A 20945-nucleotide genomic window follows, 5' to 3' on the forward strand; every position below is an offset into this window, starting at 1 on the left:
ATGCTTAATAGTTAAGTTAATATCAAATTCGAGTCAAGTTGATATGATAAAATTAGACTCAAATTAAATACCACATTAAAATTTAATACTAAATTTACTCTTACTTGGTACTAACTACTAAGTTTTAAAAACTTGATACTAACTTAATACTCTAGCTTGTGAAATAAACATATTAACGTTATTAAAGCTTTCAAAAGACTTACAATTGAACACCAAGTGTTTCTCAAATGACTAGCCATGAAATGAAGAAGGTGACGGCAGCATTGAGAGGTAAGTAACAACAACAAAAAATAAAAAGACACACTAAATTGTTACTAAATCAAATTTGTCAACGCAACCCTATAATAATTAATACTTTGACTTAATTCAGTTGGACAACAATAAACAGATAAATAAATGATTAGGTCAATTCCTATCAATTTTTAGGAAGAAATTGAACTACTTTAAAGTATAATGCAAACCAGCAAATTTAACAAAGAACTTCATCAATAGATTATCGATAGTTGGACAACTATACGCAGACAGATAAAGGACTATGTCAGTTCCTAACAACTTTCCTACAAGTTGAACTACTTAAAGTATGGTGCAAACTAGCAAAGTCATCAAATAACTTCGTCGATACCTTTTTTTTTGGGTTTTACCATTTGATCTTTGCACATTTGCAGCGTACAACAGTAAACAATTACAGGTTTACTTCAGTAAAAATTATTACAAAAACAATATTTCCAATGAATATATATATATATATCAAGATAAATCCAACTAAATCTCGAAGATAGTGATATCGACAGATTTAAACACAAGATAACTATCAACAATAAAATGGTAAAAATAAAATAGTTTGGAACAACAGATTTTTAGCAAGGAATTTCTCACAAAAACTTGAAGCTTAAAAGGTGGCTTAGGGTAAAAAATATAATTTATTAATACACTTTTACCTTGTTTAATCATGCTCTTAAAAATTAGAATCATGTAAAAGTCCAATGGTTGGAGCAACCTCATGGTCGGGAGTTCGACTCTCATCAACCCCATATTTGGAGCATTTCTGTTGATATTTGCTTCTGTCTGCTTGCATCAGTAAATTACCGAATCAAAAAAAATCATGCTACTAAAAGTACGAATCAAACCACTTGCTTGCAACTATTATATAACCGCACAGGCCTAGTGATATTGACATCATCTCCAATTCTAAAGGTCTTGAGATCAAGTGTCGCAGCTTTCAGGAGAGATATATCCAAATTTACCCCTACTTGTAAAGAGCTATAACTTACCTTATTAAAATTTAAAAAACCAATGGAGAAAGTATATAAAAATTGAATGAAAGCATAGTACGTATAATTATCAACACAAAGCAACGAAAAAATTGAAATAAAAAGGTTACAATGGAAAAGTGTCCTTACAGTTACTTAAACCCTATATACAGATGCAAAACATGGCAGCCTATGAGAAAGTCAAGCATTAATCATGTCCCTTGCTAACTTGCAACATAACAAGAAGAATGAAATAATTAGCACATTAGATTGAAACATTAGTGAAACATAATAGTACACAAGACGCTTCATATCGCAAAGGACACAGAAGTGATTACTGTAAAACACCAAAATTGATCGCCCCAACAGGGACTTCTGGCATACCACAAAATTCGTTATGAACTCCTTATACCCAGATCTGTAAACGAGCTCAAGTCCCGTATATATGTCTGTGAATGGGTTGGCTATTGAAACTCTTAACCACCTCCAACCACGGCTTATCTACGACTATAAGAGAACTTTTGGAAAGGTGACCAACAAATAAAACAGGATGTTTAAACTGGAAAAATTCAAAATTTCTTCTACCATACAGCTTAACATACATATCAGGCTGCTGCAACTTACGCTTTAGCGTTCCATTTGAGCTTAACAGCTTCTTTGAGACGGAGTCCAAACCACTAAGCATGTCGGTAGTGACTTGGTCACTACTATCATCACGTTCCACAGGCATTCCAAAGTCAATCAAGCACATTGCCCTGTGACAGAATTTTATTAATAATCAGACTCAGCTGTTTCCTCCATTACAAAAACCAGAAGCAGACAGCAAAACTAAGATGAATAAAATTCACAGCTATTTAAATGTCAAGAAAGGAATTGAAGAAAGCTAAAGCTATTGAAGAAAGCTAAAGCGTAAGTTGGATGAGATAAAAGCACAACATTTAGTAAGCTATTGGGAGAGGTGGGTCCTTGTTGTTAGAATGCACTCAGGTTAACATATAGTAAAGAAGCTCCGTGAAATAACACTAGGGATAGCAGCAAGAACTTAAATGCATCAATACTAGATGAATACATCCCCTATTATCCTTGAGGCACTAAGGAACCATTTCCAGTGGTTAGCTCCATATCAACCAATTCAATGCCATAAACTATGATACTCGAACACAATAAAATCTCCGGCGTACCGGTGTCGACACAACCCGACAAAGATACGTGTACGGAGTACGTGTCGGATCCTTCAATTTGCACCCAGATACACCCATGTTAAAGCAATTGTGGACATATTTAGCTAGGATGCCTTCTCAGTTCAATGAATCTTTATGGTGAAAGCTACGATGCCTAGGACCCCTTTGAGTCCTTGTAGTCATTTCATGAAGGGGAAAAGAAGGAAAATTAGGCATGGCTCACTTATTACACCCTCTATCCCACTTCAAATGCCTTGTTTCCTATCATTTATTCTATCAGTCCCAACTTCTCAGTCCCTTTTGAGCAGTCTAATTACTCTACTACAATAACGAAACGTCATTACATTTCAGATATACCCTAATTGTACAAGAAATAAAGTCGAGGATTAGGTAGTCCATGCATTGAAGTATGGGGCGGTTTTAGAAGTTCATAGAAGTTCTAATTTTAAGTTTTTAAGAGGTCACTACACTCGGGCTGCTGTGATGCGTTGGGCAATTGCCTCTCCCTGCCTTGTGTCAAGGCATGCCTCATACACACTTTTACGATAAACAAGTGAGGCCAAGTAATATTATAAGAAAGTATCCCGTCTGTAGTAAAGTTGTTTCAAAATCACGAACAAAGTAAATTTATTATTTTCATAAAACATAAGAATCAAAAATAAACATATTTGGATCACCTCAAATCATAAGCCTATAGGAAAACAACAAATCAGTAAGAGACGGGGGGCCAAGTAATTATACGGAGTAAACAAATTGCGACTCAAACAATTCACATGATTTAACTTGCACTCAAACAATTCAAAACTAAAACACGACAGCCAAACTACACTTGTAAAAGATGACAAAGCAAACAATAAATTAACAAAGCAGTGAAACAAACACCAAAGACTAAGTAGAAAGGTAAGAGAAACCCACCTTGAGCTATAAACAATAACAGATGATGAACTCGCAGATGGTGGGAATGAGAGGCCAATGACCTCACCCGGAAATTCCTGGAACCTTCGAGGCAAAGCAAATGAGTTTTTCCTAGACCATTCGCCCAGTTGTTTGGCCTCTACATCAAATGCATATACTTGGTTTGATGAGGTTGTGATGATTAGCACATTGCTACTCTGGGGAGAGAATCCACCAGCAGTAACAGCAGCACCATCTAATCTTGATATAAACCAATGTTGTCTGCTTCCACATAAAAAAAAAAGGGGGGGTGGTGGTTCAGATTAGACATAAGAAGCAAGCTATCAGAACAGCACGATAGATAATCAGAAGAAATTTTCAGGATAAACAAGCAAGGTAAATCTATGATGTGAAAAAAAAAAAAAAAAAAAACAGAACAATATCAGAATTGATCACATGAGAACTCAGTAATACAAACACCCAGCAAAATTAGACTCAATGCAGCTAAAAGTGAACACAATACGGCAGTATTAGATGAATGATTTGGACATTATTATTAGACAATGTCAGATAGCACTTGCAACAATCATGTCTCTCCCCAATGGACAATGCTTCATGTGCATGCATAAAAGCAATGAAATAAGAACTAAGAATATACTACCTCTTTTTTTTTAATTGCAACATATGCCTTTTTGCACAAATATTAAGAAAAACGGAAAAAAAGAGTAAATTTAACCCCAATTGTCCATGTCCATGCTTTTTGCATGTAAGGGTAGGTAAAACGAGGATAAAACGGTCAAATTTCCCCAAACCAAGGAAATGTTGCATCTAAATTTTAATTCCCACCATTCTAGGATACATAAGAGCGCCCTTGACAACCAAAAAGGTGGGTTTTTCTGGTAACTCAAAAGGTAATTTTTCTGGTAAGACTCAAAAGGTGATATTGCTATGTAATACTCCCTCTGTTTTTTTTATTGTTACAATTAACACTTTTCCACATGCCACTGCAAAACTTTAAGGTCAATACATCTCTAATAGTGTATTTGTAAAAATTATAAAAAGTACATATAAATAAAATTCATATTAAGACAAATCTAACAAGATTCCACATGACTATATTTTTCTTCACGTACAAATCTCAAACGATTGTCAAAGTAAAACTTGTGAAAAGTGTAAAATGTAAAAGTGTGCAATTCAAGAAAAAAAGGATGGTAGTAAAACTCAATCTTCAAGAAAAACCACAAACTGTCACTACTATATGAAGGTGCCACTTCCTGCTTAAGGTTGTTTCAAGTCTCACCTTCCTTAACATACATTTCCTACTATTGGTTATTTTTTAACACTATTAAGTGTATTTATCCAACAAGGATAGTTAAGGAGAACAGACGAGATTATTATATTAATCAACCCCCTGATTCTCAAAATGCCCTGCAGTTCCAGTCCTTAGGACTACACAATTTGGCAATTACTATTTCTCTTGAATAGTATACAGGAAAAGCCCTCTCCTTGCTTCCTGGATTGAGAAAAAGGTAATTGGCCATTGGAGAGGCCAATTAGAGTTAATCAAAATTGGCTATCCTAGTGTTGTTTCAGCATTAGTTCCTCGATCTGGTAGTCATAATACCAGTTATACTATTTGTCAAACTACAACACTGTATCAGATATTTAATGCTTATACAAGAAGCATCAGTATATCTCTATTCCAATAGAAGAGAACTAGATACAAAATATTGCAACAAGCTGTACAATTTTCATAAAATAAAAAGCTAAATACTAAGCATATAAACAAAAAAAATTAAAAATAAGTTCCCAACAATGCTTCTTACCTATGTATCTCCATATTGAAAACATATATATCTCCAAAGCAATTTACAGCCGTCAGCCATTGCCCATCAGAACTTGTGAATAATTTTGTAATAGGAGGTTCACGTGGTTGAGAATACTCATCCTGTGTCTTACGGCAAGGTGTGAAAACGTGAACTATCCCTGTCGATCCAAGATCTACTACCTGCAACAAGAGGTTAATGCATATGAGCATAACTCCTTAGACCAAGTTTTGAGGCTCAATCAACTACTAAATATAGTTTCACAGTTTTCTTCTATTCAGTAATCAACGAAAAAAAACAATACTCACGAGAGGACATAGAAGTTAGTTAATAGTTATCCTCAACAATTGAAGTAGCAATCATCAATTGATAACTAAACTATGCATTTCCGTCCACAAGGATATGTGATCCCCAATTTTGAGATTGCCACAAATGCCAAGTAAAGCTCACCGAAACTTTAATACCACACAAGAAGAAGACAAAATGGGATATGAGGTCACCCTCACAGAGTACAGGAATACAATAGAAGAGGAAGGATACTTACATATATTCGTCTATCACTCCCCGCAACAATTAACCGGGATGAATCTGAAGTGAAAATCAAGGCATGAGCATAGGGTAATTTTCCAGGAAGTTGTCTTTTGTCAATAACCCACGCACTTTTGCAACCTTCACCTCGCCTTAATTCAAACAGTTTAGGCTTGACATGATTAGAAAAGCAAAAAAGTTTCCCAGAAGGAGACATTGTGCTACAAGTAACCTTTCCAGATCCCTTGCTACTTACACGAGCCAACAAATTAGTTGCTGCACGTGCACCATAAGCCTTATCAAGATCAGCGCCACTTCCCAACTTAAGAGACAAGACATCAACTCCATTAGAGGTTTGAACTAGAAGCAATGGCATTTTGTTGAAAATGGAGTTTTGGACTATATGCACAGGCACTCTTTGAGGAGCAGGGCAGACATCATGAGGTGAAAATTTCGTGAATTCATTGGCAGAGTACGCAAAAATCCTAGTGTCGTCGCCAGCTGACAGGAGCATTGGAACCCCCAAATTGGCCCACTTGTGATAACTGAAGTCCAGAGACTTTTCTTTTCTACGAACTCTCTTAACCTTTTCATCTGGGAGCAAATCTGTTAATAGAGAACACAGGTCTTATCAGAAAATAGGCACCTAAAAGGCTTCTGTATTATGAGAGAAAACTTGAAATAAGAAAAGATGTTCCACCCATGATGAAAATTATAGGAAAGAAGTAAAGCACGAATACAAACCTTCCTGGATTATCGGCACTACAACTGTCAAAGCCCTAACATCATGTGTATGAACATTTTTATTATCAACATAAACCCATCTCTTCCTGGCTTCCGAAGCTAACTTGCTAGCATGACCAGTGTTGGGATCATGTTCTGAGAGCTTATATAAGATCACCTGTTAAATAATTACACAGTGTCCATCAGCTCAAGTTTGCTACTGCATGGAATGAGATACTGAGAATCTCGTATCAATCTTAAACTGCAGCATGCAACACCCTTCACACATCAGCACAACAAATACACTTGTCTATACGAGTTGCACATATTACCAGAAAACTAATTTGAAGAGATACTATGTCCACAATCTCCGGGCCTCTCAATTCTAAGCACGATGCACAACTGAAAGATTGCCGAACGCCAATACATGGGTTCCTTGCTTCATCTCCTTGTAGTTCTGCATGTAACCAGAAAACTATTCCAACAATCATAAATATCCGTAACCTCCAGCCTCTCTTTTTCACCAGGAATCATTAATTGACAAACTTCCCAATGTCAATTCAGGGGTTGCCTGATTTTCCTTGGTCAAATTCAATAAACCACCATCTTTATCGGAAACAAAAATATCAAACTAGCTACAAACTTCTTGCAACCATTGGCAGTACATATGCAACTATTACCCACCCAAAATCTATCAACTTCATGCAGTCACTATCAATAGAGAATGCAACTATCACCCACTTAAAAACTATCAAGACAGAAAAACAAATTCAAAAGGAAATAAAAATCTTTGCAAACACCATAACATGAATGACCCTATGTATGTCTGTATGTGTGTGTATCTATATGAGTGTGTTTATATAGTGCTCTTGGCAAGGGTGATCAGGAGTAGGTCCTCATATAATTTATTAAATAAATGATTCTATCAGGCACCAATATTAGGCTGAAACAAAAATCAAGATGAAACATGTTAAATAATCAACCTATTAATTTATCACCCGCAAGCTCAACATAACAGCCCATAAGACAGAAAAGGCCAAGTACATAAAGAAAACAAAGCAATGCAAGAGCTGATTTCTATAAGCAACCAAGTAAACTAATGATTATCTTCCAGTCTATAACATCCGTCATATTAACATTAATGCTATTCATCATCATGGCATCTAAGAGTTTGCATGCAAGAATCTCATACCTTGCCATCAGAACCCGCAGAAAACACCTTATTGTGGGAAGGAGTAGCAGCCAGAGCATATGCATCACCTTTGTGAAGCGAGTGAGCCTGCAAAAGTGTTCCGTGCTTAATATCCCAGAACTGAACACTGCCCGTGCTATCAGCACTGACTAGAACCCGACACCTGAATTTTACAAAAGTGTGTGAGTAAGCAGATAAGGTGAATATGCCCACTGGAGACCATTACAACGAGTCATACACAATGATTATGGTATACTCGTGTCTAGATGTACATAGCCTGACCTCCACTAATCAGAACCTACTAATGATGATACTTTATGCAACAAAAATAGCTTAAGTCCCAAACCTACCTCAGAGCAAGTAGTGACCAGACACAAAGATCTGACGATGTACCCAAACCACCAAGACCTACTGTTATCCTATATAATTCATGCATACGTTTTGCATCCCAACATCTAATATACCTGCAGATTACAAAAGTACAACATTAGATATCCCTTCTTCTTGCTCATTTTACACAATATCATCCTCTAAAGTTAAGACATTTTTTCAAAGTTCCGGGAAAGCATACCCATCACTACTTCCAGAATAGATCAAATTTCCATCAGGACTCCAGGCTACACTAAGAGCTCGGCCTGTTATACAAGAGATTAGACTGTAAATACCAACACATTCTCAAAACAACCCAAAACGTCAACAAAGTCATTAGACATAGAGAACTCACCGCTGACCCTGGGCATAGCTTTATGGTATGTCAACTCATCACAATCAGGGATGGTATACAATCTTACACAACCATCATCACAAGCAAGAGCTAAGCGGCGATTCTCTAAAGATGATTGCTCATTAAGCTCAAATGTATCATCACTATCATCATCATCACTACTTTCACTAATCTCACTATTATTATCTATCACAACCCCATTCCCATTCCCATTGCAATGTGCTTCATGCTCAACACCTCCCATAGGACTCTTACAAGGCTCCACCGCCATCTGCCATATCGATACCCCAACCGACTCTAGCACAGTCTGCCATCACAAAATTCAAACAAAATGAGCTGAATAAAACCAAATCCAATAGCAATTCAAAATAATGTACCGAACCGAAAGCGCAAAAACTACCTTTCGATTCAATTGATAAAGATCCCACTCCGAAACCGACCCATCAATGCTAGACGAAAACAACCTCCCAGAAGGATTATCATTGGAACTCGTGCGGCACCAAACAAGAGACGATATTCTCGAATTCGCATCGCCATGAATCGTCTAAAACCATATCCAAACATAATATACCAACATAAACAACAACCAAAATGAAAATGAAAATGAAAATGAAATTGAAATTGAAAAATCAACAATCAGAAAATTAGAATGAAAAAAGAAAAGATACCAATTGACAGTGCCAACCAATAGAACCAGGAGAAACAAGCCAAATCTCGAGAGAACCATCTTCTCTCGCAACAGCGACTTGAGTATCGTCGGCACTAGTAGTTAGGGCAACTACAGGAGATGGCTTCCAATCGATAGAACTAATAACGTATTGTTGGAGCATATTATTGAGCTAATCAATCAATCAATTTAGGGTTTAATATGGAAAGAGAAAAAGAGGAGAGAGAAAATTCTCTCTTCGTCGATGGAGGAGAGAGAGAGAAAAGAAATGGAAGAAGAGAGTGAAGAGAGGAGAGTCTAGGCGACGCCCAATTTTTAGGTTTTGGAGGGTTTAAGGATTTTTGAGGGGTTTTCATGGATCCTCCTGTATCCTCTGTGTGTATGACCCGATTGTTTACGGGTTTTGTTTTTGTTTTGTTTTTCCTTTGAGTATGAAACGGGAGTCAAATTGTAGTTTTGAGTTTACTAATCTAGTTAAGCTCGATTTGATGCTGGTTTACTAGGTAATATTTGAATGTTGTTGCGGATGTCAACTAGTTTAATGGGTTAAAGACGGAAGGTAGTATTTTAGATTGAGGATAAAATCTCATCTATATCATTTATCCTTTACACGTCAACTTACATAAAAAAAAAATTGAATATTGCTCAGTTATTAATTTAGTGATGAAATTAATCTAACTTAAAATTATATTATTAGATTGGAAGAATTTGTTAGAATAATGTTTTAGATGCATTTTTTTTCGAGACGCAACTTTTTTAAAAAAAAAATTGTCAAATGGATATCTTAAAAATAAAAAAAATTGCGAGGAACAATCTTGACTTATTTTTCGGCATTGGCTCATTAAAACTAAACACATTATGGGCACCTGATCGTCGTATCTTATGCTTCAACCCTATTTCGTTGCATGTAAGCTCTAGTATTATTCAAATGTATGGAGAAAACTTGGAGCCCGCCACGTGTCATATAAATGTATATGTTGATATGACCCCAGATAAGCTCTAACATGATACTCTCACCATCTAATTAATTAGAATGCCATCATTTGTACCACCAAGCCATATCACTCCATTAAAACTAAAGTCTAAATTCAAATAGTAAATGCTTCTGCCTCATTAAAAGTTTGTAAACAAAATAAAAGCACAACAACATCACCCTTTGATTTACAAGAGAACACAAATGTTCAAATGTTTATAAGTTTGAACGCATATAAAAACCTTATAATTTTTACCACATTCTCAAAAGTCTCTTATTTTCCCCTTGAGTTTCCGTAATCCTTCTCATAATAACTTATAATAGTTGGAGATATGAAATCCCTCTAATTGAGCACCAATGAACTCACTTAAAATGTTTTTCTTCCAAGCATTTTCCTTGTTCTTAACTTCATAGCATCCATGGCAACTTCTTCCTCCAAACCTCCTTATTTAATAAAATCCTTTGTTTTCTTTTCTTGAACATCCGCGATTGACCTAGCCGATGATGGAGAGAATTATGTTTTGCTAACGGAGGATACCAAAGATTTTACACTTTTTCACCCTTATATATATTACACCCTCATCTATCTATACAAATATATTAAAAGGCGTGTGTGACAATGTATAGACGCCACGTGACACCTCTATTACTCCATTAGAATTATCCAATGTGTACATAAGTCATGTTAATTAACAAAAGTAAAATTACCTTGCAACAAGATTTGAACCCGTGACCTCTTGTTACTATACATGACACAATTAGCATCTCAACTAACTTTTATTCATGCTTTAAGTGTCCACATTATTATATGTGTACCATTTAAATGTTGAGGTCTCGTTAATATATTTTTATGGGAATGGAAAATATACATATCAAGTTCGGAAAACAATACCAATTTGGGGCAACGTCCGGGCCCAAATACTAGTTATCCCCTAAATAATATTGGCATAAATTGAATACTTTGGATTTTGTAACTGAAAATTTAGAAATTTCACTCCCTAATTTACGCCCTTTCATTATCTTTTATTATTCAAATTAATAATATTGAATAATATTTTCAATTTCTTATATGTATGTCCACAAAGTAACTCAGAATTGTCTGTGTCAACTATTAATGAACATTTAATGAGGCAGAAGACATATCACTCTCTTTCATTAACCTATATTATTCAAAGATTAATAAAAAAAAAAAAACCTATATTATTCAAATAAGTAATATTAGCTATCTTGAATTTCTTAAATATGGGTCCAAAAAATAACACAGAATTATCCAGGTCAATTATCTTAAATTTTCCCTTGAGTAAATGTAAAACCTAATGACTATATATTGGATTTCTCGGCAATTATTTGTCATGAAGTACAAACATAATTAGACAACCAAAATAGATCTCATCCATGAAGTTTCACTTGACATCATATAGAAAAAACACACATTTAAAAAAATCAAAAAATAATCATCTAAGTCTAGTATACAACATAATTTCTGAATGATTGGCCTGCATGATTAACAAATTCTATGGGCATTTAAGAAAGACAAACTAACTATAATAAGATAAGTAGCTCCTTTAATTCATATAGGTAAGCTCTAATGATTTTTATGTAGTTATATATAAATTGACATGTTTTTTTTATTTAAAATTATTTTGATTGTGAAGTAAATTATTGAGGTTCTTTTAAATTAAAGGTGAATGATTTTTAACTGTTCAATACCGTCACTGTAAAATTTGTTGATGAATTAATAATTTCCTTTTCAGCGACTTTAATAAAATTCTTTAACAATTATAAATGTTAATAAACCATATTGTTTGAACTTTGTAAATATGAAATATTATGTTATCACGACATATTGCTAACTTTTTTTGGTTGAAGATTCTAATTGATTTCGTGAATTGATTGTGTCAATCTAGTTTGTCGAATTATTGATGTTATTGCATATTTCATTTTTGACCTACTCATATGGCAAGTTTCATTGATTCTCATTTTTCATTTTTTTATAAAGAAAAATATTATTTTAAATTATTAGAGGATATTTTAGTCACTTCAAAAGAGGACATCACATCTCATTCCTTGACTTATATAATAGAGATAAGTAATCCCTAATGATTTTCTAAGACAAGTGAATTTAAAAGTAAGAAGTGATCCTTCTTGTATAATTAATTAAAAAATCCAACTCCTCGATAATTATAAGTAGCTCTTAGTATTTTAATAAGTAAACCCTAACAAATATAAGTGACCCATATATATTAATAAATAACTCCAACGAATTCAATAATAAACCTAATTATAAGTAACCCTTACTATATTAATAAGCAATCCCAATAATTATAAATAACACTTGTTTATTAACTAATCACCTCAAAATATAATAGGTAACCTCATATGTGAACTGATCGAGCATCCACTAATGATGTGGCTGGCTACATATAAGAATTTTAATGGAGGAAACGAGAAAACGTTTCGTTTCCTCGGTGGAGGAACCAAAAAATTGGTTCGTCTCCCCAGCATTTGAATTTCGATTTTTTTTGTTATGCGTTGTTGCATGCGTGTTTTTTTAAATATTTTGTTACATGTTTTATTTAATTTCGAATATCTAGTAATTATTATGTGTTTTTTGTAATTTTATGTTACAGGTTTTTTAATTTTCAAATATTTAGTAATATTAACATGTTAATTACTATGTTAAAATATTTATATAATAATTAGATGTAGTATGTTAAATGTAATTAGTTAAATTATTAGATGTATTAGTTAGATGTAGTATGGTAATAATTTTAAAATTAGTTAAATTTTATATATGTTAATGTAGTATGTTAATAATTAAGATGTATTAACATATTAGATGTATTAGTTAGATGTAATAAAATTAGATGAAATATAATATGTTAATAATTTTATAATTATATTAATTAAATGTAATACGTTAACAATTTTATAATTATATTAATTAAATGTAGTATGTTATTAATGGATAATTATATTAATTAGATGAAGTATTACTTGTGAAATTAGCATTTTATATTAATGTTAATAATTAAATTAACAACGAATGTGCTACGGTCACTATTAAATAGTGACTAATTAAAAAAAATTGAAAATTATGCTCAGTCGAGGGCTTTAGGCGACGAGAGTGTGGGTCTTGATGGATCTGGTCCCCGACACACTCGATCTCGTGGTGTTAATGCCTCGAGTAGGAGGGCGAGGGCAGAAGAGCGCGTTAGGCCGGAACCTATTCCTGAGGATGCGCCTCATAGTCTGGGTTGGGATACCCATGATGAGGAGGAGTTGGAGAACGCCATGAGTGGTGGTGCAGAGGAAGCCACTTCCCGTGTGACTGTGAGGAAGGGCAGAGGACGGAGGTTCGTTTCAAAATCGTCAGGTTTCGCACGTAGACGGACTTCGAGCAGGGCCAGAGCTGCTAGTGATATTTCCTGGTTGGTCAAGGAGTCTATACCTGGCGGACCTCTGGACGGCAGCATGATTCCAAGTTTTCCGATTCACCTCAGTGCACTTATCTACGATGATCCGTATGCTGCTACAATGATCATGTGCCATAATCGTGCTGGTGTGGTTGATACTTTGAGGAATTGGAACTTCGATCGCCAGTCGCAGCATCGTATACATGTGTCTTGTATAGCCCATCTCCCGTTCATCATGTATTCGCGCGCACCTAGACTTCCCATTGATTTCAGCGTTTATAGAACGTTGGCAGCCCGACACGAACACGTTCCACTTGCCTTTTGGGGAGATGACGATCATGTTGCATGATGTTTTAAAGATTATAAAATCGGGGTTGTTCACCCCATCACCAAGGATCAAAGTAGTCCAATAAGGATGCAAGTCTGTCAGTTACAGACCCTGCTTCGCCTCCAAGCGTCTGCGTATCATGCATGCACAAGGAATGCCATGTGTGGTTCTCAACGAGCAACCACAACGCTGATAGACCTCATCGGCCAACTCCCACATACGTATTTCCTCGTGTCATAAAAGCTCTAAACAGTAATGCGAAACTCGACCATTTAACATAAGCAAAGCCGCATTTTTGTATAAGATCCCATGCCGACTCCAACTCTCCTCCAGGTCATTCGTTACTTTTTTCACCTGATTTTCTATCTCGCTATGAGCAATAGAAAATATGGTGTCCAATGTAGCTGTACTACTGAAAACCCAAGATTTCAGAGCTGAGTGTGCACTTTCGACTCGGCAAGTGCACATATTCCCAAGATGAAAAAATTGTCCGTCCAAGCCCGAACGAACTTGTAACACCCTCCAAATTTATGGGTGACTCTTATTGCACTTCTTACAGATAAACACCTTCTTATTATTGTCTCCTTGTCTCCTTTGACCTTGATTGTTGTTGTGAGAACTGTTACTGTTGGTATAACGACCTCCCTGATGGTTACCCCGCTATTATTTCCTCCTAGCGAGCCTTTTTCTCATAACCTTGAGTTTGAGAGTTCCCACTTTGGTCCTTCCTCTTGATTCGTCCCAACACTTCCTCTTCTCGTTTCAAAATTCTCTCCATGTTGCAAGCTTTACCATAAGCCTCCATAAAAGTGGGGGAGGTACTACCGCCTAGTCTCTTTTGAATTCTAAAACTAAGTCCATCCTCAAATTTCTGGGCTTTTGAGGCTTCATCAGGAACCATATTGGGGCAAAACCTAGCATATTCATGAAATTTTGAGCATACTCTTCTACACTCATAGTAGATCCTTGATTGAATCTAGTGAACTCACTACATTTTTATCTCCTAATGTGCTCGGGAAAGAATCGGGCCCTCATAGCAGTCTTAAAAGTAGACCAATCAAAATTAGGTTGCATACGAATGGTAGGTCCTTGAGTCTCCCACCAAAGATCAGCATCCTCTCGAAGGTAAAAGGTAGCATGGTCAACCTTTTGGTTGTCAGGGGTTCCTTAGAGGTGAATATCTTTCTATTCGCGCAACCAGTTTTCTAACACAAGAGGATCTTCTCGACCAATGGAGGTTGGTGGTTTCAAATTGGCAATTTTCTTGGCCATGGTTGCTTGGGATTCCTCACCAACATGGTTGTTGAGTTGGTTTTGGAGAACAAGTCCAAAACTTTGGGATAATTGCTCAAGAGTTTGCAAACGAGCAGCAATTTGTTCGGAAGTCTCAGGCATGTTTTTGTTTGTGCGTGAACGAGTATAGACGTTAAATGGCATAAGCTACTTAGAAAAGAGAAAAATGGTGTGACCACCATTTATTATTGATGTAAAGTATAATAATGAGACATAAGTATTTAGTTTGAGCTAGGAACACAACTTTAGAAAAAGTAAACATCTTTATTCAATCATTCAATCAACATAACATCTTTGGTCAACATAACATCTATTGGTTCTAAAAAAAAATCTTATTGCACGTAATAAAATAAAAGAAAGAACAACTTAAAGGTCATCATCCTCCATAGTCTCTTCATCTTCCATCTCGGACTGAGGGTGGGTAGGGTAGGGCTTCTATTAGCTTCCCTTCATCAGAACTAGAGCCATTTAATTGAGATTGTAATAGTATTCTTCCATAGCATCAATCATGACCCTTCGTAGATACTCAATAGTCAGAAACCATGATCCTTTATGCGTGTACCTCTCAACATTAGGTGTATCATTAACATAAACATCATTGTATTTTCTTTTATCTCCTAATGGTCCTCGCTCGGGTAGGGTTGTCAATAAAACATATGCTTTCTTTTCAGGAGTGCAAAAGTCTGAATCTCCATATAAATCATTAAAATGGTAGCTTTCAGTAGCCAAGTTCAAATGATGGACAAAATCACAAACATCCTCCCCGTATCTCATGCGAATCAAGTAAGGTGAAGCAGAGAGAGGGCCAGTGAGTTTCCTCGCTGTCCTTTTTCTTACGGTTTGGTGAAGTCTTGTCATCTAAAACATAAAGAAGCATATATTAAGTACTTAAAAGTAGTACTTCAAAACATTAATAAAATAAAATAATCCCTTTTCGAACCCACTCTCATAACGTAGTTCATTTAGTCCTAATTTTATTTATTTAATTTACTTAACCTATCTAATTCATTTAACTCAACTATCCCTAGTTAATCTTAAACCTAAGCTCTGATACCACTTTATAACACCCTCCAAATTTAAATAAGTGTAATGTCAAATAGGTATAGTTTTAAGAAAATCCTTTATTCAAACTTGGAGGATATTACCGCCCATTCACTCTCTAAGAGTAAACGAAAGGCAACAAAAAATAAGCTAACCCAATTATCTTAAAATAGAAATATCATTACAACCAAAGTTAGATAAAATCTAAAATAGTAACTCCAAGATAGAAAAACTAAATAAGGTCGTCTAGGTGAATTATCTAAGCCTCCTCACACGAGATCCCATCACCAAGTCCAACCTGCAAAGTAATAGGAAGAGACAATAAGAGAGACAACTCCCAAAAAATCAGAAAAACTGAGTAATTCGACTCCATCCCGTAAAAATAATAATTTTAAAATAAATTTTGATTTAGAAATAGAATAAAGTGCTCCAACAAAAATAATATTAATGTTTGGATTTTCAAACGTTTGTATTACTAACTCCAGATACAAGTCACATCATAACATTTATTCACACAACTAAAAACAATAATTTTAAATTAAGAGAGGGAAATGTGAACGCCAGTAGGCCGGGACTAATCCCTATTATCCGCCTACTTCACCAAGAGGTCGTCACCCCAATATAAACATGTCCAAAATCATAGAGTCCCTAGTGTGCACACCCCTTTTACTTGGATCACAACAAATAGAAGGAAGACAACAGTTTCATATCGTATATAATAATTAACCTATAGATAGCTATACCATCATATAGGGCAACCTGTTCAACACCCTTTCGGGTTTCATTACCCTCCTTAGTTTTTATTAAAAAGTCATGTGTAACAATCCGTATTTTTATACTTGTTAAGTAAGTATTTATATTATTTTAGTTTATAAAAAAGTAATTCAAGATACTCTTTTATTAAATATATTTTATTTCCCTCAAGTTGACTTTATCTTAAAAAGAGTAAAAAAAAACCTAATTCCTAAATTTTCTAGGTTTAAGTACCCAACTACCAATTATGTTATTATTTTGAAGAGGGAGGAAAAAAAAAAGTAAAAAAAAAGAAAAAAAAGAAAAGGGAGTAGTATTACTGTTACCTAATCCTAATTGCCAAATATCAAACCCACGACTCCTTCTTTTTCCTCTGTTTTACATCTTCCTTTCTTTTCTTCAGTTTTCAACTCCTTGTAACAAGTATCAAGGAAGCTACAAAAATTTCCATCAACTATCATCATATACCAATAGTAGTTCGTCCATCTTCACTACCTCTTAGTTTTGTGGGTTGATCGAAGAAAAATAGTTGTTCTTAGGTTTGTTATATCGGGTCAAAGAAGAGCGTTTTCGGGTCTTTGATAGAGCAACTTCACCCTATTACTTCCCCTAATCAAGTAAGTTATAAGTCTAAGTTTTAATGATTTCGTATTTGGTTGATTATCTGAATTTTGGGTTTTTATAAATTAGGGTTCTTGAATAAATTGAATTGGGGGAAAATTTTGTTATACGAAATTGTGTATTGATTCATGTTTGATGTTTAGTTTTATTTGGGTATCAGATTTTTGAGATAGCTTACAAAATTATAACAATTGCGATTTGTTCTAAAATTCTTGTTGTGTTGGATTGATGGTTAGTTGGCTTGTTTCAATTATTAGTCTAAAATTATTAATAAGTATGGATTTATGGTTGTTGTGTGGTACTTGTGAGTGATTATGTATAATTTATGTTTTAAGCAACTAAAACATGTTAAATTGTTTTGGTTCACTTTAATTACATTGCACAATGGACTTCATTTCCGTTGAATACAATGTCAAAGGTCTGATATTGTGTTTCCTTCTTTACTTACATCATCCAAATCAAAAGATGTTATTTGTCAACTTAAATCAAATCACTAGTTGGATTAGTTGGCTTATATCATGATCATAATGAGAGTTTGATAGGAAGCTAAGGAAAGGGGAAAAAAAAGTACTGGTGATAGTAGTATAACATACTCACCTTTCTGCAGTTTGTTGGTGATTTAATTAGCCTTGTTTAATTATATGATTTACCATTAAAGTACTATGGGTAAGGTTTAACTAGCTGTATAGTTATCTTTCATTAAGTTACGTTGAGAAGTTTTCAGAATTAGTCCAAGCTCAGTAACTAAGTAATACCATTCTTTGGTGAATTATGTGAAGTATAGTCAAGTGGCTTATATTATATTATTATATTGTAGATTGCGTTTTCGTAGAGGAATCTCTTTGACTTGTAATTGAGATTGGTTGACTATGGTTTGCTAATAAGGTAAGATTTCTTAGTGTGCTTGTACAGATGAGTTCAGAAATGATTTTACATTGCTTAGAAATTTCTTTTAACAACGAGGTTGTTTTATGAACTTATACTTTAAGATTTAAATTGTTCTCGATATTTTTATTGAAAGAGTTGAGATATGTTTATGAGATTTATATTGAAAAGAAGAAGTTCTCCTATGTAACAAGTTTGATATGAAAGTTTTAGATTTTGAGCAGAGGAAGTTCCTCGCCCTTACGAGGGTTTCTAGTTTGATTAAAGTTTTAGATTTTGAAAGGAGGAAGTTCCTCACCCTTGCGAGAGTTTATAGAGTTTTATTGTGGGGTTGCCGGTAAGCGGTATTCTCCGAGTTTGGAAGTATGTTGAGTTAACAGTGTCTCAACAATATATTTTAGTAGTTGGGAGTATGTTGATCAATACTCTTGCCATTTGTCTTCCTTCTTGGTACGTTATCAAGTTAGGGGTATGCATACTAGGGACTTTGGTGTTTACCTTATCTAGTGAGCCTAGCTAGCTCATTGGATTTTTATTACTTCCTACTCACAGATTGTAAAGGAGTTATATTTAAAAGTTTTACAAAATGGTTTAGAAAGAAAGTAAAGTGGATTTGAATTATTGAAAGTTGTCTATTATATTCAAGTTAGAATGTTGTACAAGTGAAATGATTTTGTGGAATACTATGTATGTATTCCACCTGCACATTGGATAGTTCAAAGTTGTTATTGGTATGAAATCTTGCTCAGCCTTTTGGCTGATATTACATGTCTTCAATGTGCAGGGCTTGATGGTGACTAGCTTATATTGGGGTGAGAGCGTTGATTTCACCTAGATGTAGATTTATTAAAGTTAAGACTTCCGCTGCAATAGTTTAGAATTATGGTTTGTTATAGGAGTGTATTAATTAATTACATTTTCTTTTAGTTGTAATAGTTAATAATTAATTTATGTATTAGTAGTAGTATCTTTCGCCTTGCTGTTATTAAATGTTTATAACAGCGGCATAACAGCTCTTGAATTGTCCATGCTTTGTACTCTAATATGTTTTCTAAAGAAAGTGGAAAATCAAAGTTGTTATATCATGATAAACACAAGTTCTCAAGTTGATAACCATACAATTCCACATGTTCTTTTAACATAAAACATACTCTAGTCATAAAGGTTTGCTACAAGAAAATTCATATACTAATACTTTAGTTCAAAAGAAATCACATGATTATAACATATTTATACTATTACCAAAATATAATAACATACTCTAGTTTCAAAGTATTATGAGAATCATACTTTTATAATAGTGATTACTAACTCAGAAATTCATAATATTAGTCTATAAATTATTTATTACATACATTACCACATAATCATATAATCACACAGATAGCCGTTTTGCAACGGGAAATAGGGTACGATCAACATCGAAATTACCTCGAGTAGCACAGATACGAATAATAAAGTCACCCCTAGAAAGCCCCTTCTACAAAAGCCCCTTCTACAAAAGCCCCGTCTACGATAGTAAGTAAATAAACTAAATTAGTTACCTATATATAATACCCAACGTAGTTAAAATTTGTTAAATTAAAGGGAGTAGCTACTATACTCTAAAAGTTTAGAAGAATCAAGTACTAAAAGTAGTATAAGGGTTTGGTTTTTAAAAAAACTACAAAAGAAAATGATAAATGATAATAAATAAATAAAAGAAAAAAAAAATCTGCAAAAAAGACAAAAGAAACTTATCAACTTCTTAGTTGTCAAGTTTCACGTGATTAACAAGAAATGGGTTTAAAAAAAAGAAGAAGAAAGGAAAACAATTAAGAATTACAAGTAGTAACAGGAGAATAAAAATAAAAGAAAACAAAAAAAAATAAAAATACAAGTACCACTTCATGAAACTTGGGTTTTCAAAAAAAAAGTGAACAAGAAAGTTGCAAAGAGAAAACAAAATAAAGAGAACCTCTCTGGTTCTACAAAAACAGTTTTCTTTTTGAAGAACCAAAACAAAGACCAAAGGAAAGAGAAAGAAGAAAGAAGAAGGTAAAGATGAAGAAAGAGAGAAGGCAAGAAGTGGTCGGCCGGCCATCCCACGGCGGTACACGACCCCTCCCCTTTTTTTTTTTCTTCTTCTCTAGATTTTGTTTAACAGAACATGGTGTTTCAAAAAAAAGGGTTTCGCACCTACTGAATTTTTGAAGCGAAAATTGTGTTTGAATGAGGTGTAGAAGTACGGTATTTATAGTCTTAGAAGAGGGAAGAGGAATAATTCAAGAAGGAAGGAAGGATTTGATTGAAACAAAGTAGGAAGGTTAGAATTGATTGAGAGGAAATTTTGGGTGATAATTGATTGAGAAATCAATTTGACAGATTTGCTTGATAAAACTGACGAAATTCTGGAATCTGCGTGAGATATTTGCTTCAAAACAATTTTTTTTTTAATATTATTACTATTTTTGAAATTCAGATTTCCAAATAAAATAATTCAAGTATATTAGGTAATAAATGTATTTTTGAAATAATAATAAGATCATGAATTTTATAATTTGGAGAAAATAATTATTTAGGAGTTTTAAGAATTTCGGGATATTACAGAACTTCTCTTTGTACACAAGCCAAGTGTTTTCAACATATTCGATGATTCTAGTCCACTGCC

At 34.3% G+C, this 20945-nt stretch overlaps 1 protein-coding gene and 1 long non-coding RNA gene across 2 annotated transcripts; one reads left to right on the plus strand and one right to left on the minus strand.

Annotated features, from left to right (window-relative positions):
• Positions 1-1499: 1499 nt before the first annotated feature.
• On the minus strand, positions 1500-9344 carry LOC104901882 (WD repeat-containing protein PCN). Its single transcript, XM_010689507.4, has 11 exons — positions 8987-9344; positions 8719-8862; positions 8319-8625; positions 8166-8229; positions 7945-8058; positions 7595-7757; positions 6424-6580; positions 5696-6285; positions 5152-5333; positions 3347-3607; positions 1500-2005 (listed from the first exon to the last, which is right to left on the minus strand). Exons 1-11 carry the CDS (start codon positions 9146-9148, stop codon positions 1681-1683), a joined length of 2469 nt encoding a protein of 822 aa, XP_010687809.2. The 5' UTR covers positions 9149-9344; the 3' UTR covers positions 1500-1680.
• Positions 9345-17040: 7696 nt separating this feature from the next.
• Positions 17041-20008, plus strand: LOC125491974 (uncharacterized). The gene is made up of 2 exons (XR_007268488.2): positions 17041-17406; positions 19080-20008. It is a non-coding gene; the product is annotated as an uncharacterized LOC125491974 (long non-coding RNA).
• Positions 20009-20945: the final 937 nt, after the last annotated feature.

This window comes from Beta vulgaris, chromosome 1, assembly GCF_026745355.1.
Source record: "Beta vulgaris subsp. vulgaris cultivar EL10 chromosome 1, EL10.2, whole genome shotgun sequence".
NCBI classification, from domain to species: domain Eukaryota; kingdom Viridiplantae; phylum Streptophyta; class Magnoliopsida; order Caryophyllales; family Amaranthaceae; genus Beta; species Beta vulgaris.